The 26,307-nt window shown below is 32.0% G+C and overlaps 1 protein-coding gene across 1 annotated transcript in view; it reads right to left on the bottom strand.

Moving 5' to 3' along the window:
• The window catches only part of LOC123693023 (lachesin-like), a 51,608-nt gene that overhangs the window by 8,205 nt on the left and 17,096 nt on the right, over positions 1-26,307 (bottom strand). The window contains exon 2 of the mRNA XM_045637893.1: positions 17,115-17,233. Within this exon, the coding sequence (XP_045493849.1) occupies positions 17,115-17,175 (61 nt within the window). The 5' untranslated portion in view covers positions 17,176-17,233. The remainder of the gene's footprint in view (positions 1-17,114; positions 17,234-26,307) is intronic.

Genomic DNA, 26,307 nt, shown 5'->3' with positions numbered 1-26,307 from the left:
ATACTTTTAAAACGTTTAAATGGCTCAAACTATTAATTTATAGAAATTATAATGCTACATTGTAGAAACGCAGACACAATGTTTATCGCAATTTTACGGCGAAATTTTCAAGTTTGCAATTTCGACGGTGATACGTTCATAAATTCAATGAAATTACCCATCTTTCTGCGCTTCAAGGAGGCCATATATTTCTCTTGGAGACAGCGCCTGCGATGTCGACCATCACGCAAATGATAAATCAGTATGGCACACAATATTAAGCAAAAAGTGCTCGCTTCATGAATTCACTGATTTAAATATTTAAATCAGACCAGGATATGAAGGAATACTTAGAATAATGCATGCCTAGTGAAGATCCTGAAAAACGTGCATATTTTAATTACGTGTAAATTATACTGTACAATTATTTTAATGTATGTTTGATATACAGTCTGTTGAATTCGCTTGAATAATTTTGTGATTATTCTCCTAATTAACTTTTTTACAGCGTTTACTTTAGAAAAATTAAAAAAAAATACTTGAAATAGGGAATCGTCTTTTTATCTTGCAATAAATACGCTTAAGTTTTTAATCAAAATTTGTGATTATTTTTTTAACTTTAGATCATGAACCTCTACACATTTTATATAGTTTTAACAGTATATAGATAAAAAGGGCATATACAACGAGGTAAGTACGCTTGTGACATAATTTATGATAACTATTATTAACTGTAATGAACTTTAAACAATAATGCCATAAATAAGGGAGCGAACAGTAATTGCATTTTGATTTTTTGCTGCAGACAATGTTTCCTGATTTGCTTGTTTAATTTAAATGGAAACTAAATGAAAGTTCCAACTGGTCATTTGTCATTGGGTGGCCGGGCCGCGTGGTTCCGACGAAGCGAGTTCCGGCTGCAAGCTGCTTTTATTAATATTTCCAACGTGAATTCACGCTTTATTAGCAAACAGCCGTCATGTGGCTGATAAATTATTAATGTGGTCGTAGCACAGCTTGTGTTCTGATCTGCTTTTTGCAGATAGCGCGCCGTTTTGCGTTAGCGTTTGTTTTTGTTTACTACGATGATAGATTGCATGAAATTGGTGCCGTAATTAGATGTTTATGATGCATCACATTGAGCTAGTTCCTGTGTGCTAACTGTGTGTAATATTCTTCATACATATAAAGCAAAATTGTATCGTATTTTGTAATGCTCATAAAATTGCTATAACGTAGAAGATGTGTCAGCATTTTGTGTGACAGGCCTATAAGGATATAAACGAGAAGCTTAAATAATATTGTTATGTGAATATTTATGGGCCTTTATAAATTATGGCGTATTTGATATCTTTTGGTGTTAATATTTGACTCTTGAACCATGAAAGTAAGAGTATTTTTGACTTTTATATCCAGGATTCGCCCGTGTTTGCAGAGTGATATAATATAATAAAAGAACGTCGGCGTTCAATGAACGACTGTGACAATATGGTTATATTTCACATATACTTGAAATATAAGACGAGAATAAGTAAAATGAATAGCTGTATGTCGCATTTATCAACTTTTATCTATTACTAGCTGCTCCACGCGGTTTCACTCCCGTGCGTAGCGTGATGATATAATATAGCCTATAGCCTTCCTCGATAAATGAGCTATCTAACAGCGAAAGAATTATTCAAACCGGATCAGTAGTTCCCGAGATTAGCGCGTTCAAACAAACAAACTCTTCAGCTTTATAATATTATAGTATAGATATTTTTGACTGTAAATGTTGATGGGATATTTCACTCAGTATAATTTTTTTCTCATTTCGTACTCTCGAACATTATAATTATTATTTTGAAATATGTTTGAAATAATGTTTTACGCAATGGAGCCCTCACTAATAGTGCTGTTTTAAAATAACGACATCAAAATATACAATTTCTATCAGAAATAGTTTTACAACGCTTAAACTCCCTGCAAATGTAGCTACGTTATCTTCATTGGAGAACAATTTGTTCAAAATTGGCAGGCAAGATCAAATTTCCAATTGCCTAATCCAATCGGTGCGCAGGTCATCATGAAAGCCCTTTAAGGTGCCTTTGTAGTCGGATCGAACACATCCGAACTACAGAGATGTTGGGTCACGGAAAATATTTCGCGATAGATACCCGAGATTCCACCAAAAAGCGTATCCAATGATTGGTAATCTACGGATCGTGTGATATATTGACTTGATCGAGTTCCACACTCTTATTTCCATATAGAATTTGCTCCTCCGTAGAGAAACGTAGTCTGTCTACGTTGATTTATGAATATCAATATTCGTCAGCATAAAATTACCCGATTTCTGTTTACTTCCCATATCAGGTAATTGCACGATGAATATTTTAAAGATTATAAGAAGACGAAATATTTCTTTTATTTTCGAAAAGTATCAAGAGTCAAAATGACTCAGTGGCATGAAAGTAGTAATAATAAATTATTTAAGATCATCACTATTTTATTATATGAGGTAAACATAAAGTTTTAATTATTTTCATTATAGAAAATATGCGCTTTCGAAATCAACTTTTCTTGTTCCAGCTACAAACAATGAGAAATTTGTGCGTAAAAAGCGAAAAAATTTAGACTTCATTAAAAATTTCGGCTCCAACTCAACGAAGCAACCGACGTAAACTTTTCCCATTTCTCATTTTCATAATTATGCTTATAATATATAAATGGAGACGAATATATATATTATAGTTGCTTTACTCATACGTCATTACCAGGAATAGCTTCTATCTGGCAAAAAGTTGTAAAAAGACACAGACATGAAATTAGATGCATTTAAGATTGTCGTTGTTTAACTCGTCGCATTAAAGTCCACAAAATTTCAAATAAAGTGAGCGTCACGTACAAGTGAGTGATATCACGTCTACGGCTCATCAGCGGGTGCACGTGACGACTTTAGTACAAACAGATTTTGCAATACGACCAGCTTAATGTGACCCGTTCCGTTCCTTCCTTACAAGAAAGTTACTCCATTATCAAGGAATGAAGAAGACACCTCGGCTCGCGTTACACTGGCGATGTTAATAATACGCAAAAGAGCAGCCCGCTGCCGTTTCGCTACAAAGTTTTCTTTCTCCTAACTTTATTACGCCATTAGAGATCGCGTGACGAAGAATCGCACTTCTTCTCGTAATGTAATTTATTTTGACTAGTGTATTAAGCAGCGAAATTATTCTTGTCTCAGTCCTAACGTGTTGTTAAAATTGTGTACTATAATATCTATACATATAATAAATCTGTAGAAGGGTCAATTCTGTACATTGAAAATATTGAAAAAATAAATAGCAGGGGGTGTTACTGGATCGATACCAAACCCAAATATGTGATTAAAAAAATTTTTGTCTGTCTGTCTGTCTGTCTGTCTGTCTGTCTGTATGTGAAGGCATCACGTGAAAACTAGCGGTTCGATTTCGATGAAACTTGGTATAATTATACCTTATTATCCTGGGCGTAAAATAGGATACTTTTTATCCTGGAAAAATACGTAGAAAAAAATAAATCTTAATTTTTCAGTTTTATCCATAGACGTTGTTCCGTAGAACCGCGAACACACGTTGCGTATTATTATAGGCCTAGCCGTATTTGGGAACTGAGTCCAATAGATATTTATAAGATTTTATTGTCAGAGGTACCTACTCAAAATGGAGAAATAAACCATCCACGCGAAGACCGACATCCGCGCGGACGGAGTCGCGGGCGGAAGCTAGTATATCATAAATAACTTGTTTATTATAAGAATAATAAAGTAATTGTATCTGAAATGCATAATATTAATAAGCAAGAAAACAAAGGTACCTATACTAAACTTGCTATACAATTTACACAATTTCCAAAAAATAAATATTGATTAAGTTTCCATGATTATCGAGGTGATAAATTAGCAAGTTGAAATATTTCATTGATAATATTTCGACTTGCTACATGTTTTCACTATGAAGTAATATAAAAAGATAATTGCATATTTTTATATAAATAGTTGCTTTTTTTTAAATCAGGTTAACCATTACAAGTTACAAAGAATTATGATTTATGAAATAGGTTTTGAAGATTATAATATCATATTGTTTAATGTCTAAAAGTTACTTGCTTGTTGAATTTTAACAATAGAGTTAAATTTGTACCATCGATAATAATTAATTGAGAGAGAAACTCCTTTAGATCTGAATTGTAGCTTGGTAACTTTTAGGCAAAAACAAAAGTATCTAACAAAAGACTTGGAGGTAAATACTGGGACTTCCTTTCTTTTTCAATCTACAAAGAGCAAAACAATAGTTAAAGTTGGGGAACGAGTGAGGAAATTGAAATTAAAGGAGAGTTCGGATCTTGTCAGTTTATCAGGGGAGGGGCTGACGTCCACCAGCTTCTACCTGTTTATCTAATGTCGGCCGAAAGTTTTTGCGGTGAACCTTAAATGAGTTTTCATACGTCTACGCCTTGTTAGGTTTGAATAAACTTGAATAAATTTGACTGAATTCGGCTCGGCATGGCAACTTTTAACAAAAACAACTGACGAGATGATTTGCAAGCGAAGAAAAATATTTTTCAGATGGTCCAACCCCAAATTGGGTTAGTATTCACTGCGGCTGATTGCAGCTATCCGTCGATGTGGAGTCCGCAACGACTTTGATTGTTCTTTTAGTTACGTTCATCAAATGTTTTGTCTTGTCCATATTTCAGATTCTATCGCGTTTCATTAGAGATATGCCATCTATTCATTGAGCTGTTATTTATCTTTCCTGGTATTCGAATTGTGGATATTTGGAGCGTTAAATAAAATAATATTATACCACATTAAATGCGTTTAATTCGCACGTTAAATTAGAAAAACTGAGCGTACATTCATCGTCGGAGCATACTTAACGTATAAATTTATATCATCAGTTTTCTAAAGATTATTATATTTGCTATGACTTACGTTATAGTAGCGTTTAGCTACTATAATGTATTCTGTGGTTATAGTTGACATATTTAATTCACAAACACAACATAAACAAAATAATTATAAAACAAGAAAAGCTGTTTTCAAGATACCTCTTCCACGCTAGAATTTAACGATTGCACACAGCAATGGTTCATTAAAACTAACGATTGTTTCATTAAGGTTTTGAGTTCGAAATTACATTTATGCCTGTGTTCCCCATTAGGGACCTTCCTGTGTCTAATTGCCTCACTGCAGACTCGACCGGATATCAAAAGATTACTTTCACACAGCAATCGTTTCGTCTCAACGATGTAAACACCGTGGAATATTCCATGTTTTGTGTCATTGAATAAATATTATAATATTAACATTGAATATATATTAATAAATATTTTCCAGATATTTTGCAAAAAGGAATTTGAAATATTTGAAAATTGAATCAAAATATTGATTTGTACATAAACAAGAATGTAAAAATCAATACAAGGCCAATCAATTCATGCATTTCCTCTGTTTATACGAGTCGAAAACAGCTGTTTTGATAAAGTTATTCTATGTACGTTACAGCAAAATAACGCGAACTTTTATTTTCGCTGTATTTTGCCGACTTGTTACAATGTGAATGACGTTGGCTTCAAGGCAGAAAGTGGCAATGATTGATGAGGGAATTAATTAATAATACTTCATCTCTTTTCTGATCTTAGAAATTAAAACCTATAGCTATATTTGTATACGCCATAATGTGTTATGATCGTCCTTGCGTGGTGTTAATGTAGGGACGTGCGTAAACTATCGATTACTGTAGCCGAGTAGGTAAGTGATTAGCCTTCTGTGCCCACTTAGACCGGGACTATCAGGTAAGTACAAGGAATAACTTCCCACCTTGTAACCACAAGATCAATAATTTATCACACGAAGTAGCAGCATATGTAACTTGTATCGACCATATTTCTACCGTTATAAAACATTTATATCTAATATATAAAAATCAATGCCACTTTTCGTTGTAATTCCATAACTCGAGAACGGCTGAACCGATTTCGATAATTCTTTTTTTATTATATTCCTTGAAGTACGAGGATGGTTCTTATGTAGAGAAAACGTTAATATGTACCACGGGCGAAGCCGGGGCGGACCGCTAGTACTGTATAAATTAATAAAGTTTTCAAGATATATTTATCACGAAACGTATTTAATATTTATAAAAGAAAATCGTTTAAGGAAATTAAAACGATTTCATTTTCTAATTCAAGTCGCGAAGAAAAACTGAGGATATTAAGCACGACCGCAGCGTCATTACTATCCACCAAACGCCATATTTCTTAACCCTTTTTCACGCCGCTCCCGAAGTTTTAATTAGTGCCAGAGGACATTATCCAGTGTCTTTTTACTTTTGTCTGCTATATAGACATCTTTCTTTAATGACCGATTTTCGCGATTATTTATTTGAATTGAACGACTTTGTTCAGCAATTAAAATTATTTTCAATGATTTAGAGTAGGTATTGCTTTTAAGTAACGTTACTCTTTAGAAACCAATAGCAACAAATATTTTCATCACATAATTTACTGTGCATAGTGTGCACTGTGAAAATACGAGTGCATATGTATTTGAACACAAATGCTTTTAATTTTAAATGTTCTAAATTTATTTCGATTATATTTATTTTCAATTGTTTGTTCATTATTAAATTATAAAATGATATCAGTGAGCAATTCAGGTTAGCATAACCACAGAAAATGATATATTAATACAATAATTTGCCATTATATTTGATTGAATACGCATAGGAAAGTAAGTAAAGCTTATTTACCTAGCTTTTGAAATAGTTTTCCTATTACAAGGAAAATTAAATTATATGACTTGTGATTATATTCTTAACAAGAAATTTAAAATATACATATTTATGTTTTGACACAGGAGCTCATTCATTTCGAAGATAATCTATTAAGCAGGCTTACCATCATGCAATTTATCTAAGACAGCATTGTTTCGAAATTGTGTTGCAACAAGCGTTTTAATTAGTGAACTTGTGCTTAAAGCGAGGGTTGAAGTATTCTGTCGGTGCGGGCGCGAGTCGCGAGTCAGCCTGAAGATGCGTCCTCGTTTCGCTTAATCCTCGGGTGCACTGCTTGAATGGACATAATTTTCTGTACTTGACATCGTGTCTCGCTCTGTCATTGTGGCGCTTAACTTACTACTATTTGCTGCTTTTTATTACTATCACTTGCCGGGTTTTTCTCATATTATTATGAATTCATATTTTATATGCGGATATTAATCTGTCTAGGTTGAATGCTGAACAGTTATATTTTAAGTTCAGATTATCCGCTTATAGCTTCGACGACAAAGTGGCAAAGTTGTTATTTGCTAATTAACATGTTTTTTTGTAAATTGAAGGTTTTATATTCTTAGATAGCGAAGTGGAATTCAATTCTAAGGAAACCTTTGTTCAGGGAATGCCTACTCCATTGTTTTTCTACTGAGCAAATTGGCTTATGAAAGCGATTTAAATTTGCAAGAGATTCAATTTACATAACGAGCGATTTGTACCTCATAAAGATTATTAAACCTTCTGCTTCCATTTTATTTGCAGATATCTGTTCGTTTTTTATAAAGAGTAACCGACCACTTTAGGCAACCTCACTTATAGCATTTTATTTTATAATCACTTTAGTTGTTAGACGGTACTAATGGATTTTAATTCGTTAAAAAGCTTCGCGTTTGTTAAAGTCAATATCGTTAATGTAAGTAACAAAAGCAGTTTACTCAATTGAGAATAAATTTGATCAATTATATATAATGAGGATTAGATGCTATGGGCAATTTCTATATTAGTTTCTGTAAGAGTTTTTTGAAGTACCTACTACGCATAATTAATAATGGTAATTATCTATATTCTTATATGTATAAGTACTATTTTGCACTTACTAAGATGTTATTGACAGAATTTGAAATTGGATTTTTCGATATATTTATAAAACTATAAAATGAAAGTTTAGCGCAGTATTGAAACAGTAAAATAGAACTATTGAATTTTATAGAACGTAAGTATATACTTATATGTATAATATTATGTGTTTCACATATCAAAGACTCTTTGTTCGAAAAATATAGAAACTCTTAAGATTCAATGAGGCAAGAACAGCTAGGATTCTATTTTTGTTGAATATCTTGTGTGTATTGTATTAATAGAATCGAATTATTACGAGTATAAACGTTATTGTAAAGAAAATTGTTATTGATAAATATGTATGCATTTTATTTAAACCACTAAACACAGCGACATAAATTTTTAGACGAGAAGACGAAAAATTAAAGAAAAATATTGGATATATCTATAATGATTGTTTTAATTACTTAGTACATAAGCGGCGTGCTTTCATTTATTTCAACTCAATTAGTATATTTAGAATTCCATCTAAATTGAATCAGCAATTAGAAAAATGTTCTATCTTTTGTGACTGCAAATTTAGTTGACACAAATATTTTTCACAGTAAACTTAGTGCTTTTTTCATCTCTTTAATCCCTTACTTGACGACATTCTTTATCTTACGTTACATGTATATGATAAAAGCAACACAATAAAACTGAATGGCTATTATGAAAATACTTAAAATTTTAATTTTATATACGACGTAACAGTGTCGTCGTTGAATATAAAATTAAAATGACAAAGACGGGACCGACCGCGCGCACTACACCCGAGGGGCTACACTTACTTTAGCATTTTGCTTTTGTTTTCAGACATGATTTGACAAATTATTACTTCTTCAGGCTTTCAGTTCTAAATTTCGTTAATAAAATTATTTTTTACACTGACTTTCAAAAGTAGGTTGTGTGCTACTAATTTGACCGTTTGATTGGTAGGTACGCGATTATTCCGCGAAGTGTGTCAAATTTGAATAATATGTTTATCGATTTGTAGGTTATGTACTGATGAGGTGATTGCTTGTATGAATGAGGTTAATTGGGTTTTGTTTTTTGTGCCTTGATAAGACATATTTTTTAGTATTTTTCTGAATACCTATATGCGAATTATTGCCACAGATTAATTTTTGTAAACAATTCTTTTACTATTAGCAAAACTTTTGTTTGAATTATTCATAAAATCTGTAGAATATCTATTACTATTACTATAGAAATCTAAAAAAAAACTGTGCCATGTTAATCTAGACACGCGGCAGCGTGTCAAGCCGAGTTCAAGCGAAGAAAACACTTTTCACCCCCTTATAACTTGAAAACTATTTAAGTTAAATAAACCAAATTTGGTACATATCAAGATGACCTCAAGATAAACAAGAACCTTAAATTTCTTAAATACAGATTAAACAGTTGCGTAGATATTAATATCCAAAAATCGCAATTTTTAAGACTGACTGACTTATAGATATATACAAAACCTAACCCACTTCCAGATGACCTAGAAAGTTCAAATTTTGTAATCAACTAGGTAATAGTGAGTGTACAAAGGAAAAAATCAGAAAATACTGAATTTATCTGTATTTAATTTTTTTTTCAATGACATTAATTTTGTTTGTATGGAAAAATGGAAAAGTTTAAAAAAATAGAAAATAGTATATTCACCTTACTAGTCTTAAAAAATATATTAAAACTAATCAGTGGCCGAAAAAAATTTTGAAATCCATCAGTAAATGACTGAGATATAGATTATTTATGAGACACTTACACATTTATTTATTTATTTATTCTTTATATTTACACATTTATTTATTCTTTATTTATGAGTGTTTAGTTTAGTTTTAATTTCAGTGTAAATAAATAAATAAATTAAATCTTTATTTTGCTTTAAACATTGTATTCAATGGTGATACAATTATATTAATAAAGCAAAGCACAAACATGTTCAGCTAATACAAGCATGCAAAAATAATTACCATAAATGGTGTAATGGAAGAAGGCTTCGTCGAAGGTCGAAATGATTTAATTTGCGTAATATTAATATGAGTGAAACATCTTTAGGCGCGTTTAGAGTAAAATTTCAAGATCGCGTCATGGCATTAATACCGTAACGTCATGGAGTAAGGCGACGATTCTTCTACAACGATCTTTGCATCTTGGTAATTATTACCAAGATGCAAAGATCGTTTGTGAAAATAATTATATTTTTCAAATTAAAAAAGTTATATTTTGGAATAAACATTGTTCTTTAAGGGAAAATAAAACAATTGAGTTTTCAGTCAACCTCAGAACTTAATACATCTTTGTAAATAAATTTCTGGACTGTCTGCAGAACTTGGCACACATTTAGATCTCATTTCTTTTTTTGGCAAATTAAGTCAACGATTGAACTCGGCTCCAATTTTTACATTTATGTTTTTGGTGGGATTAGATTTCTATGATGCCAGCTGACAAAATATCGAATTAGGTATATAATGCGGACTTAAGGTAAAAGCACCTAATACGGAGGTATTTCGCAACATTTGAAAGTAAGTATCAAAAATAAGCATTTGTAAGTCTTTCTAAAGGTGCCAAACCACTTTATCGTTAAAAGTGGAACTTAAATTTTGTATTGCTGTTGAGTCTATGTTTATTTTCATGATATTTCTTATTTTAAAAAAATATTTAAATAGTCAGGTCGATTTTCCCTAATACGGAGGTATGATTTTGGTCAGAGCCTAATACTGCGGTAGGCGGCTCCTAATACGGAGGGTCAGAAATTATATTCATTGAAGTTCCGTACAAATAATATTTGTTAAATAATAGGAATGTGTTAGTAAAGTAAATTGTAAGTTTTTTATTCATTGACCATTGGTTTGATTACGTTGATTCACTTTTAATGTGTTTCATTTATGCTTTTAGTTTTATCGAAAAAAAAACACGCATATCTATTCTTATTTTAAGAATCCACAAAAAAAGACACAACACTTCTTATTTATTTACGCAACCCTAAATCTGGTAATTTTAAGTTCTATTATATTAGGGTCGTAATAGGAGATCATATAACCTAATACAGAGTTACCTGGAAATATCTACCACCGTAATAGGAAAACTACTCGTGTTTTTAATAATCCTAATTCTGACCCATCAAAAATTCGATAAACAAGAGAATGTAAATGCTTAATCAAATGATAACAGTTTTTTGGCTCAGATGTGTCAAACTCGAATCAACAGTTATACAAAATAAATGATTTGTGATACATTAAAATACACCTTCCTATTTTTACCCCTTCTAAGAAACAAACATTTAGTACTCAACCGTTTTCATATTTAACTGGATTTCTAATTAAGAACACATACCGCAGAATATGGTTTCTAATTTATCAGATTAATAAATATTTCAACTAATCTTGGAATTAATTCAATAAGTAAATAAAATGAAAGTTATAAACAATTAAACATGCCCAGCATTTTTCCTATTTCGGAGTTATGCCACCGTATTAGGATTAATCTATAAAATTTGTATCGTATTACGGCGGTATTTTATTTCTTATTTTTTGGGTAGAAAATGACTTACAAATATGAAACAAGCTATTTAAATAGTGAGTGTAATAGTAGGAAAATGTAATAAACAATACATACACAAACTTGAACGGCTTATTAATACGAAAAACTTAGTTTATAAATATTAGTGTACTTACTTTTGTTGTTTCGCGTTTGTATGGAAACACCTCTCATGTCGATGCCGTTACACAGATTGATTGATATTGTTGTGTTGTCTATGTGCTATACTTGCAAACGTTAGTTAAGTCATGGAGTAATAAATTTGGAATAAATAGCTTACGTTTTGGTGTACTTAAAATTTATTAAACAGGAATAAAACTCGAAAATAGAAATACCACCGTATTAGGAAGCGATTTTGACTACCGCCGTATTAGGGGCCTTTACCTTATTCGTATTGATATCGACTACTAATTATAATCATCATTTGGTGCTAATAATAATAAGTATGATATGTTTGCGGAGATAATGCAAAACAGATAATTAATTAATGTGTATGCAAATAAAATAATATAATTTTGTTAATACATAATATAGAGTGTTCAATGTTTATCAAAGATATTATTGTCTCATTTGTTGTTTTATACGTTTTATATTAAGATTGATGTTAAAAGAGTAAAATATTTCATTTGTAAATAATGTTTAAAAGGAATATCTCTTAATGTTTCGCTCTACGTGCGATAAGAAGTTGACTATGAAAGATGTTATTGCGATGGGCACTTTTTCACAACTTTCCTAACGATATCTGAGAATTTATCACCCATCCTCGTTTTTCTGCAATCAGTGTAAAGGTGGTGAAAATTATGTAATTTCATTATAAAACTTTTGGAGGGATAAAATTATAAGATTTAATTTTTTGAACCTGATTTTCAAGATTATGCTTGATTCTTCTTTTCTTGTGATCATCAATATGTCAGTAGGTATTTCTATTTGAATTCGTTTTACTTTATACATTATGTGTTTTTTTTGTAAGAAGTTGTTTTTAGAATTCAATAATAGAGATACGAACGTATTTAACGGTTTGTAGTAATGTGAAAATAACTCGCGATTTATACTTCATCGAACCCGAAAACAAAAAGAAATCAACATAACTCCATTATACAAAGCAGAATAGTTAAAAAAGTACAAGAAGTGTTAACTAAAAATATTTTTACAGCGAAATTGAAAACAAAGCCTTATTGTGTTATGATGATCGCATACATCGATGGAGGGGCTATCGCGCGCTATATGCAGTCATGTCTGCGACAGACCGTGCAATAATTTTAGCATGAATTTGAGTTTTAAGCTATGACAGCGGTTGTCAAATTCGTTTGGGCGGGTAAAGTTCGCGCGTCATCGATTTCTGCTAATTGGATGTAACTTTTCACGAGCGCACGTTATTGACCAGCGATGAATGGCGTTCACACGTCCATCGGCTGTGTTATCACACGTCACTAACTCCTATCATTTATGATACACTGGTTGATTGGAATGGATTTTCAAACTTATATGCTTTTTTAAAATCAAACCTACTCTGTGATTGACATAATCAATATTATATTTATTATATTTTCTCTAATACAATCAAGTAGAGTGGGATAAAATGTATTAGTTTCTGAAATTAACTACAACAGAAAAAAATGTAAGATACAAATAACAACAATGAAAAAGCGTAACTAGCACATGCAAAAACGTCCCAAACTTGTTAAATAACAAACATGTTTCAACGTTAACAAAATAATATAAAAGTAATAAAATTAATGCCACGTCAAAACTAATACAGATAAAAGTCAGCCGAAAAGAAAATAATATTTCATAAGTATTTTTCTAATAGAAAAAATATGAGAGTAAATAGGTGGGTGTTTTTTGTCATTTGGCAGTTATCACCTGCCAGCAGCCGGTATGTAAGACTGAGCTAAGCTTCGGCCGCGTTATTTCATGAAGTAAATATTTATAAACGAAAGGAGTTCCCGCGTGCGCCGGTAAGCCGCCTGATCCGAAAAGACATAAACCTCCCGGGATTCAGTTCTAAGTTCACAAAGGCATCGTTTTCCTTTTTATTCTGAATTGTTAGTGGCCACGAAGGAGTGTTATAGGTACCTTAGGATTATAATATTGATGAAATAAATCTTATCGATTTGAAAACCGAATATATGGTGCTTTATGTTCATGTTTTATGATTTTTAATTGCAGCTTCAAGCTTATTTCACACAAAGACTCTCTCATATGAAACCATATTGTTTTAATTTTTTAAATAACAGTGGCTCTGTAAATTTTGTTTTATTTATACATACTACAGTTTTTCTCAGTATATTCATGATATTAATTATTTAACATAAAATAATTGTTAATAATTTCTACCTAATCATTATAGTAATAAAGATCGTTCTTAAATATTCTATATTTAAAGCACCTATTTGAGAAATAACCATTAACACAATGAATAAAATCGCGCCGGCTCGCTTGAGTATTGAAGAAAGTAAAATAAAAGTAAGAAGAGCGCTTAGGCAAGGTTTATGCAAATTTGATGCGAATATTTTTTAACTTACCGAGACTAATATTATTATTTGCAAACAACAAGGCCTGCTCGATGAAGATATTTCAGTATAAAACATCAAAAGTTATTACGGACGAGCGATAAATGCATAATTTTATCTTGGAGCTGAAATTCTGTAAAAACTTTTACACTTTTTATATCATGTTAATTGTATACAAGAAAGAGAATAAAGACAAATATGTTTTGAGATTTATGATTGTTCAAGGTGGAAGTAGCAAGGGAATGTTTAATTATGTTGATTTTATTATTGCCTATTTTAGGCAAGTATGAAAGAGATAAAAAATATACACATAAACTGTGAACGAAGATTGGAACGAAGTATATTGTCATTCTACTGATATGATAAATGATTTGTGTTTGTTAATCAATAACTAGAAAGCTTGAACGGATATAAAGTACATTTATTTTACAGGTAATAGAACAATCTAGACCTAGCATATGTACTGCTGAAGGTATTATAAAAATTACAGAAAATATGATATTTGTGCAATATAATTTTGTATTAGATAAATTTAATAATTTCCAAACTTTTGGTTCAAATTAAGCCTCTGTTTTAGTATTAGCCGCTTTAGTTATATGGGGTTAACGTAAATCTAGATGTTGCTAACTCATTGACTACTATGCTTTGAGTTCATACGGATCTCAAACGATCTAGAAATTCCCAAAGCAAATTTCATCCTGACTTAACTAAAATTAGATTAAGCCAAAGAGTTGGCAAATCAGGAACAGAACGATGAAAATAATTAAATTAAAACAATCTTGGTTTGTTTTCAAGCTGATATGGAAATCTTATAATGTATATTCACGTTCAACTTCTACGCTTTATTGTATGCTAAAGAAAACTGAACTAAACAGTAGAGCAACAAAGATTCTATAATGTTTGTTCTATAAGGGCTGATTTTTCAATCCTTGGTTAAAAATTATTCGTCGAATAATGTATAAAACTAGATACTATTTAAAAACGTATTCTAATTGCCCGTATTTGACTGTTCACGTGACATTTTAATATTATCGTGTAATACTTTATTGGACGGATAAGTTTTATCCAAGCATTGAAAAATCGGCCCTAAGTAAAATATGCATACCTATTTTATCTACCAATTAGGTATGTAACAACATGTTCGTTTGTTTTTATAGGTAGGTACATACATCGCTAGATTATAATTATTTAAGTGTAATGTTGTCAATAAGTGCTAAAATGTCTAGTGAAACTAATATGATTTATAGTGGGAGACACGAATTGCTGATAATTAATTATTTTAATTGATTGATTGATTGCCATTATTACTATTTAGCCAATATCAGAGGCGATTTTATGATAGCTTATTTATAAAACAAATTAAGAAGAGAGTTAATTCATAATTTTTAATATTGCTGATCATTTTCTAAAGGCGTATGATGAAACTTTAATGCGTGCTTATTGTTTTATGAACGATGTTAGCAATATAATAAGCTTATCTGTTATTAGCTAATTCAGTTTACTGCATGAAGGCCTGTGTTATTATATTTTATAAAATGTAGAAGCAATATATCCCTACCGAACGAAGAATAAAAAAAAGACGTGTGGCACTCGGGGACTGCCGCGGTAAAGCTATTGCATGCTATGCCTTCAAGCCACACCTCCGCCCGTCGGAGTGGGGAGCGTGAGGTTTTTTCGTTACGGAATTTCTCGATTCGGTCCCCGCGCTCAAGGCCCGCGATAGAAGCTATGCAATAGCTTAATAAGATTGGATGTTAGATTTTAATTGTGAGATAAAAACAATGATAGGTACTGTTATTTAAGTTTTTCTAAGTATTCTTCTAGTAAGCATATTATTTAACTAAATTTCTATAGATGCGCTTTTGTTCTACTTTATTGTAAAATCAAAGAACACCTATTTGATCCTTGAACGGAATAAAACAGAATACCTATGGCAGGTATATGTTTTTCATATAAAATAATAATTATAGTTAATTTAGATCATAAAATACACATCTATTACTCTAATATATTATCAAAGGATAGTATTAATAAAAAGTAAAGATAAAGAAAATATATGCAAAACAGAACGATTTCAAAATTCTGGGAAATAAAATACTTTGTCGGAAAATTCTATCACTAAGGAACATTCATATCTATAAATGTACATGCAAGGTTTGTCTTCATTAATAATAATGAGTTACATACTTTTTTGGATATTATCTGAGGATATGACATTTTAAGTTCAACCTTTTATTTATTAATGAGATTACACAAAAAAGAACACTGTGTAATCTTAGTCTCTAAGAAATGTTCGCAAATGTTGTTACAACAATTTTTAGCTTTGTGTAGGTCACAAAAGATACCAAAAAGATTCTTTAAACTTTTCCATCCTTTATAATATATATCCTGTATACGATACCTGAGTGTACAGGCTATGTCAACACAATATCACATATACACATATATTACATTAATTATATGTACCTATTATATTATATCCTCCTATCTTAAATCTAAAGTGTATGCCAACAAACCAACTTCTCTAGAGCATTTAAAAGAAAATATCCAGCACGAAATGGCAGCCATCACTGTGTCTACCTGCCGAGCTGTCATAAATACTGTAATTTTACTGTTCGATTAAATGAGTGCCGTGAACGCAATGGACTGCATTTGGACGATATTATTTTTAAGAAATAAATTCCCATATTATGCACTTTAATAATTAATAAACATTTTTTCAATACACCGCTTACTTTTTTTTTATTCATCCACAAAATATAAACTTTCTTTTGAGACACTCTGTACTTTACCTCGCATCAATACAAGTATATTATATAGTGTACATTGTAATGTTAAATGGAGTGGTACAATAAATGGTTAAATAAAATATATAAATTATTATAAATTAGTAAGTATCCACTATGTCACTCCAGGACAATACAAACAACGCTGGAAAATAATTTTGAAATCGGTCTAGTGCTTGATTCGTTACAAACATAAAAAACAACGTGTGGCACTCGGGGACTACCTCGGTAAAGCTATTGCATGCATGCCTTCAAGCCACACCTCCGCCCGTCGGAGTGGGGAGCGTGAGGTTTGTTCGTTACGGAATTTCTCGATTCGGCCCCGCGCTCAAGGCCCGCGATAGAAGCCATGCAATAGTTTAAAAAAAATAAAAAATGAAGAGTTTCCCAAAAAATATATATTTTACCGTGTTTCCCGCTAGGTGCCGCCGCCAGTGCGGTGCTGAGGACCAACAGGTGCACCAGCATGCTCACGCGCGGCGCGGGCCGTGCATCGAGACGCACGCGCACCTTGTCTCCAACACAACTGCAATAAATAAAAATGTAATTGTATCGTTTTAATGTTCTTGTCACCATTCATCAAATTAAGATTATGAAAGAAATTGAATATTAAAGTTGCTAAGAATAAATATCCAATCGTAGAAAATTAATGTGTTTTATTTTCCTCACTATATAACTATACTATACAGTGGTTATTGCTCATTATTGTTGTTATTCTTAATAAAACAAAAAATGTAACTCTGTGTATGTATCGTATAAATTCGAACAAAAATCCGTTCAGTAGGTTTTTTTCCCAAGGAACAGAAATATGCGGCTCTACACATTTTTATGTCTTGTGTAGGTAAATAATTTCATGAAAGTTTGGGCATTCATTAACATTGTTTCAAACATTATATGAACTAAAAAATAATTGCTATTTGTAGTTTATATTTAAATGACTATATTTTATACGTAAGTTCATTGTGACATATCTTCAATACGAGATGCATTTGTATACTCTGGAATGTAGATCACATGTTACGGATTTATTCAGTGCCGGTTGTTGCAAATAAATGCCCCAAAACTTTCTATGAAGCATACAGCAAACATATTATCTTCACAAACATAATACAAAACAATACGTGTATGTATAGTCTTTAATATGAATCCTTAAAAAAAAACAGACACTTATGGATTACCCATCAATACGTGACTTGGCAAATGTCTAAAAATTGAGTTACAAAAAATACTTAATACGACTAAACCATTCCGTTAATAAGAGAATAATAAATGAAAAAAAAAAGTACCCATCACATTTTTTTGCATTCATAAGGGCCTCTAGCCAATCATCCGGCCCTGGTACTTCAGTGAAATGAGAAGGTATGAATTATCCATCACATTATGTAAATTTGTTTGGTGAGTTCATTCACTTGACTGTAGAGTGTAGAACATGATGTTATTGTTATAGAAGAAGAGGAATATAAACAAGTGCAGTTGGAAAATTTCGCGTCACCACTCGCCCCTGGGGCCGGGGCTTGCTTGTGCCTTATTTACATTCTCGTATTCAGTTACTGCGCTATGCAGCTAACTCGGACACAAATGTTGCCACAAACCATTCGTTTACGCTCTGAATGAAAGCACTTCCGCGTTTGTGATTACTACTCAGCGTTTGATACGAGTTTTCAGAATTAATTTAGTATGAGCGAATTTAAATTTCAGCGAAAAATTGCTGATTTCCATGAGAAAAGCCGGCTTGCATTTTAGGATATATCATTCTTCGTTTTGTTTTGTGTCGTGACCTTATTGAATTTTAATAAGTTTTTATTTCGCGTGTTTTGAGGCTAGAGACGAAGTCGGTTTGTTTTCGTATAATGCCCACTCGTGAACAAAGGGAAACTTTATTATTCGTTTAAACGGCTACTAATTTATTCGTTTCAATTCACCGAAAAGTGTTCCCCAAAACAATTTACAATAGACAATTATTAAAATAAATTGCCACGACTGTTCCTTTTGAGAAATTGTTAAACTGTTACTAAGTAGAATGGGAAACAAGTATCCATCAGAGTTTTCATTGCGAAATAAAACATAATTCCTCGAGGAACGGAGAGCGGTTTGAATAACAACTCTTTAATTGAAAGTTTAGCAATTTGCTTTACCCTCCCAAATGGACCCGACGGCGTTCGGGCCAACTCTCATCCGCCGCGTTTCAAAATTGAACGTAGGCAGATGCGCTTAATTACCGCTCCAGATGCTTGTTCCCTGCCCTGCGGAGATGAACTCACACCTACAAGACGTTTAACTGTGCTTTACTGCGGCCCTCAGATCTACTCGAATGATTGGGGAAGCGCTCTATGATAACAGCCTTTTTTATGACGTACGTTGCTTAATTACGTGCAAAAATTTGTTGTGCTTATATTTTTCGTGTCACGGTTACGGAAGAATTTATTAGTTAACAAAATATTTGTGTAGATACTTTTTGGTTCAAGCGATTAAATGTTATTTGGTGTTCATGTAGAATCATTTAAATGCATACTTATTTTTACAACATCTATACATATAATAAATCTGTAGAAGGGTCAATTCTGTACATTGAAAATATTGAAATATTGAAAATGATCGATACCAAACCCAAATATGTGATTAAAAAAATTTTTGTCTGTCTGTCTGTCTATCTGTCTGTCTGTCTGTCTGTCTGTATGTTCAGGCATCACGAGAAAACTAACGGTTCGATTTCGATGAAACTTGGTATAATTATACCTTATTATCCTGGGCGTAAAATAGGGTACTTTTTATTCTGGAAAAATATACAGAAAAAAATTAATCTTAATTTTTCAGTTTTATCCATAGACGTTGTTCAGTAGAACCGCGAACACATGTTGCTTATTATTATAGGCCTAGCCGTATTTGGGTCCAATAGAAATTTATAAGATGTCATTGTCAGAGTTACTCAAAATGGAGAAATAAACCATCCACGCGAAGACCGACATCCGCGCGGACGGAGTCGCGGGCGGAAGCTAGTTTTATATAAAATTTTATTGTTAGCTCTATCTTTGGAACGGCTTTTTTCTAAATTTCTATTCAGAGCTTTATCAAGAACCTATATAAGGATTTAATGTAATAATTATTTTTATACGAAAGAAAGTTTAGAATTAAAACCATAATTCAGTAAGTAATTTAAAGTGATAGAGAACGAAACGAGTTCAAATTTTGTAACTGTCTCCAGTACGCCACACGGGAATAGCTTCAAGAAACTATGAAAATACGATTAGAAGTTGTATTGATCTTAACAAGATAATTCAAGCCTTTTATATTCTTTGGTTAGTTGATAACTAGTCGTCAAAGTTGATCAAGGCCTCGGAACTCTTTTCAAGTTCCTAGCTGAAATAACACTAATCAATAGACTAACCGCGACTTATTCTGTTTACCCAATTTTACCCACACAACAATTGGGTGTCATAACATACTTATCAATGTATCTTCATAATATTATGTAGTAGCCTATGGATGTGTATTTAAATGCGATAGTTTATTTAAAATGAAATATTTGATCACATTTTACGCTACACTTATTCGCAATGAAAATGAATTGAAACATTATTTCTAATGTCATTACTTAGTACGTGCAGGGGACTTACAAGTGAATCAGACCGCCCTCTATATTTTATGTCTTGCAAGGGCGGTCGGGTTTATGCTTAGTAGATTTAGTTTTGATAGCGTAGGGAGCGGCTTTTAAATAAACGTTTCAAACAAATCGTTCTCAATGTCGAAGCTAAGAAGCGATTTAGAGTTTGGAATTTGCAACAATATCGTAGAATGTCTCCCGAAGGTTGCGTTAGCTGCGTTCGTAAGGGTTGTAATGAAATGGGTTTCAGTAGTATGGGACGCTAAGTGGATTAGATATTATTGGTATGAATGGGTCCAAGTCAAAATGCGGCGCTGCCATATTTCGTGATTATGATAACATTATAGTAAAGAGTGGTTTCAAGGAATAGCTTTAAATTCTATAATTTATCTGCATTTAGTTTTTCGTTAAATTATTTTCTATAAATATTTTTAATTCATTGAATATTGTTTGTAAAATAACCTATAGAATTCGAATGTTTCGTCAGTAATGATTACACATTGTATGTAAAACAACTAGTTCGGAATACAATATGTAGTTAGCGATTCAATCTAATTATCGTCCTGATCAAATAGGCGAGATTCGCATCAAAAGCGCAATGTGATAACGCAGTTCTAATCAAGGGGTCATTAGCCCCGCTGACTCGATTACGACGCTACAATGGAAACACACTTGGCGATAAGACGGGACAATGCAAACGTATGGTTACTCTCAACATTACATAACAACTGTCGACGCTACGCAAATTAAAGCCCTAATTTACATACTTTAATTATCACAAGGAAACACATACTTTTTAAACTGTTTCCTGTTTAGTTTTTAACACATTTTCAACTGCAAATGCATGAATTTGCTAGTCAAACTCGAACTAAAAATTGTTATTCAAATAGAGTTTTGAAAGTTCTTGAAAATGTTATGTTTTTATTGAAGTCGGCGTTCGGTTTTATCTATCTAATAACAATCACCATATTTTATTCAGTTTACATTTAACAAAAAATAAAATAAGTCCATTGATAATGATAAAAAAAAATCGTGTTTGGAAATAGATTATGAAGGAATAGATGGAATATTTGTGATTAACACCTAAATTGGGACTCAATTTTGCAAGGAACAACGACAAAATTATGTAACTATTCCGTTTCGAATTTTTCCAAGAAAGTGGGTGAGTCTTATTTATTTGTACTAGGAATACAGGCGGATAGTAAAGGCTATTGTGATAACAGTTAGTTACAACATGCAAAAAGTAATTCAATTTTGCTATCTCTATAAGTATGAATTCATGGGCGCTCGGCTGAAAACTAGAGTGCTCGCCGTAACATGAACCTCTGCAACGGTATTTCATACTGATATTCCGAACAATTTCATCAATATGTACCTGCATTTTGTTCAGGCATAGATGTCTTTTATAGAGGAATTTCTTATTTAATTCTTTAGATATTTTGTTGGAATAATTTTTCAAATGGAATTGAAGTTTCGAATTATTGAGATCTTAAAAACCATTCATAACCCGTTATATATAGTATAATACATAATATAGTATTACATTGCCCAATTGTATAAATTCGACTTTCTACCAAATAACCGGTACCATAAAGATATATAGGAATAAACATAAATTCTATAAGTCTGCGTTTTAATATGAAAACAACAAAAAGTTTATGACCCCTAGAGGGAAAACTCTTAAATACGCCCGAGAAGACGCCCCACTATGAATTAATTTATAGATAACTAAAAATAGTGTGTGAGGAGGCGTACTTCAAACCGTAATACCTTCTTTACATCTTCCTCTTCCTATCCTGCGAACCCTTCCTGTATCTAAAACCCGTTATAGAATAATATAGTAACATGAATAAAATATTAGAAAGACAAACGATAAAAGGTGCCATGTCTATTAAATTACTGATAATTTAACAATAATTACTAAGTATTTTAAACAGAAGTGTTCTACAGCATGTAGCGTTGTCTGAAAATGACTGCACATAATGTGGCGTATTTATCGTGCTCCGTATTCAACGATTAATCTTCATTAATGTCTATGCGACGTGCGGTTTGCTCTTCAAGGCAGACTATATATGAGATCTGTGTTCTCAGTTCTAATATATAGCGATAGCAAAGATTTTTATTAAACGTATGAAGTATGTGTTGAATGACAGCAAAAAACCTTATCCAAATGGTCAATTTATATTCACATAAAGGAGATCTAAAGCGATCTGTAATGAATGTGAAATTAATGCAAAGTGATCGACCCGAAATCTTTAACGGCTACGAATACAACAAAAACCCGTATCGACAGTTTGATAAAACAAAAAGTTTGTTTTGGCAGGTTCTCTAAAGCTGGCTAGCTGGTGCTAGCACTTTGAGAGGCTGTGTTCACAGGGCACGTGCTTTTGCGTTTGACAATTTAGACGCAGTATCCGACTTGTAGGTCACTTGGCAAAAATAAAATCACTTTTGGCTTGGTGAAAATAACATTTCCTATCCTTTTTATTACACATTGTTTCATTTTTATCATTATGTAATATGACGTGCTACCGACGAGTAGCCTTAGCTTATTATATGGAGCAAAAATTTGAAAGGAACACATTTTGTTGTACCTGACGCTCCGGATTTTTTAAATTTATGATTTCATGTTTCACTTTTATAACTGAGAATTATTATTTTGCTTAAATAAAAGGTCCTCCACATACATTAATATATTTTAGTTTGTTTTTTGTTTTTTCTGAAATAAGTTACAATCTATAATATGCTACAGTTCTATTATTATTGTTATAATCGATTCATTTGTTAAGGTTTAGTTAGTTAAAACTTTAATCAAATATGCTTCAACGATAAAACCTTTACTTATGTTTTACTCAAATGTCATTAAAATCCATTTATATGTTTACAAACCGTCAGACTTATAATATTTGTTATACATAGCTCTACAGTCCACACAATAGGGCTTCTAAATGTTATAAATGTATAACATTGTTCATTGTTTAAATATAAGCTTATCCCTTTTAAACAATGATAGATTCTGTTTCAGAAATGACCAGTTATCACGAAAACCATACCATTTGCTTTATAATAACGTACTTTGGAAAACGTTCTGCATTTTAAATACGTTCATAAATCTTCTGCTAATATGAATTAATTGCCTTTTATATCAATTATATTTTTCCTTTTATCTTTGCTTGTTGATATAATTTTTAATAAACGTTAATATGACTGATACATTGCGATTGATAATTGATATTGTAACAGAATGTATGTGATAGGTAATTTTGTGTTCCGATCTTTCAAGGTCCTTTAACAACGATTACTTAAATTAATTTTTAAGAATTTATTTCTATAAATGCAAGAATAAAAACTATTTAATCGACCTCAAATAGCCTGGTGCTCGAAATTCGACCTTTTCATTCTAACTGCTCTCACCTGCGTTCCACAAAACGTATCTCAATAAAACATACATTTGATACACAAATCTACATTGTCATACAAAAACTATTAAAGTGTCTTAAAATAATTATCTTCCTGAGTCATTATAGATTCAAACTCAAACTCAAACTCAAACATTCATTTATTCAATTAGACTACTATTTAGTAGCACTTTCGAATCGTCATTACATAATTATTTTAACATTTACCACCGATTCGGAAAGCAGTGATCTATGGAGAAGAATCGGCAAGAAACTCCATAGTTGCTCTTTTAAAATCATGTAAATATTACAATTGAAACTTATATCTAACTACATAATATATCATAATATGCCAATGAACTGTCTTGTGGTTTTTACGCGACAACCCTCCATGGGTTTTTATCGTCCATATATTCCTGAATATTGTAGTACGCTCTCTGAACTAATACATTTTTTATATAAGTTTTAAATTTAGAACTACTAAACTCTTTAATATTGTGAGGAATTCTATTGTAAAAGCGTATACCTTGACCCATAAATGAATTTTTAACTTTAGCTAATCGGAAAAATGGCATTTCAATTCTATTCCTGTTCCTTGTGCCATAATCGTGTCTATCTCCTACTCTTGTGTGTAAGTCGGAGCTTTTGTGTACATGCAAAATATTATTAAATATATACTGTGATGGTACAGTAAGGATACCAGTATTCTTAAAATGATCTCTTAGTGAATCCCGAGCACGTAAATTATATATAGAGCGAATGGCTCTTTTCTGTAAGATAAATATAGTTTCTATATCTGCAGCCCTGCCCCACAGTAGAATTCCATAGGACATAATGCTATGAAAGTAGCTGAAATAAACCAGTCTAGCCGTATCTTCATCGGTGAGTTGCCTTATTTTTCGGACTGCATATGCAGCTGAACTGAGCTTACCTGCAGCGGTGTTGACATGGGCTCCCCACTGTAGTTTCTCGTCCAATGTTAACCCTAGAAATACAGTAGACTCAGTAGGATGCAATACCTCCCCGTTCAAGGTAATATCTCTGTTCAACTTTTTTACGTTAGGAAGTAAAAATTCAACACAAGTGGTTTTTTTGGCATTTAATAATAAATTATTGGCATTAAACCATTCAGATATGTGTAAAAGAGCACTGTTCACTTCGTCAACATTTGGGTCATGCCTATCCACATTAAAAATTAATGAGGTATCATCTGCAAACAGAACTATTTCACACCTATCCTGCAAATAATAGGGAAGATCATTGATATATACCAAGAACAAGAAGGGACCTAAAATTGACCCCTGTGGAACACCAATGTTAATTGACGCACCGCTAGAACGTTCTCCATTAACAACTACAGTCTGTATCCTATCATGCAGGTATGACGCTATGAGGTTCTGTGCTTTTCCTTTAATTCCATAGTGATTAAGTTTACGTAACAAAGTACAATGTTCAACGCAGTCAAATGCCTTGGAGAGGTCACAAAATATCCCCAGAGCATTTTTTGAGTTTTCCCATGCTTTATATATATGTGTTAGAAGTGCAACCCCAGCATCTGTGGTTGAGCGCCCCTTTGTGAAACCAAACTGTTTGGTGTGCAGTAAATCATTAGATGCAAAATGACTACTCAGTTGGTTTAATATTAACTTCTCGAATACCTTACTTAATGTTGGTAAAATAGAGATAGGTCTATAATTGTTACAGTCTTCTTGATCGCCCTTCTTAAATAGAGGTATAACTTTACTAAGCTTTAGTAAATTAGGAAATGTACCATAGTCACAACACTTATTAAATATAAAAGCTAAATTTTTCGCAATATTTTCTATGATATTATTAACTAAATTTACGGACATTCCCCAAAGATCACAAGTATTTTTTAGATTAAGCGTCTTAAAGGCAGTAACAATATCACTAGCAGTTACGTGTCGTAATTCAAATAATGTACTGCACCCCGCAACATGGTCCCTCAAAAAGGTTTCTGCAAGTGTTGAAGACGAATTTAAACTATTAGTAATAGTAACAGGGACACTACTGAAGAATTCTTCAAAAGCAAGCGCAACATCAGCACTTTTGTCAATAACCCTGTCATTATTTACAAGTTTTATAGTATTACTTGATTTGCTTTTACCCATTTCACCATTAATAATAGACCAAACTGTTTTAACTTTATTATCCGATTCGCGTATTTTATCTCTGATATACAATCGCTTCGCAGTAAAACAAACAATTTTAAAAGTTTTTGAGTAATTTCTAACATAACTAAGAAAAGATGGGTCTTTATTATATTGCTTCATACCATATAACTCATAAAGAACGATCCTACACCTATGTATGCTAGGTGTCGCCCATTTACTAAATGGTAAATCCTTGGTAATATTTAAAGATTTAATTTTAAATATTTTTTCAAATTCATTATGAACTAAATTGAAAAGATTTTTAAACATTTCACAAGGATTATTATTACAGGATTGATCATTCAGTACGGGCAGGTTTTTATTAATATTATCTCTAAATTTATTAATGCCTTTTTTACTTATAGGCCTAACATTAATTCTTTTAAATTCAGGTAAGCAATCCCATTCAAAAACTACTTTCTGGCCA

The sequence above is a fragment of the Colias croceus genome, chromosome 1 (genome assembly GCF_905220415.1).
Source record: "Colias croceus chromosome 1, ilColCroc2.1".
NCBI lineage: Eukaryota > Metazoa > Arthropoda > Insecta > Lepidoptera > Pieridae > Colias > Colias croceus.
The sequence above is the reverse complement of the archived record's forward strand: the minus strand, read 5'-3'. Positions and strand labels throughout refer to the sequence as shown.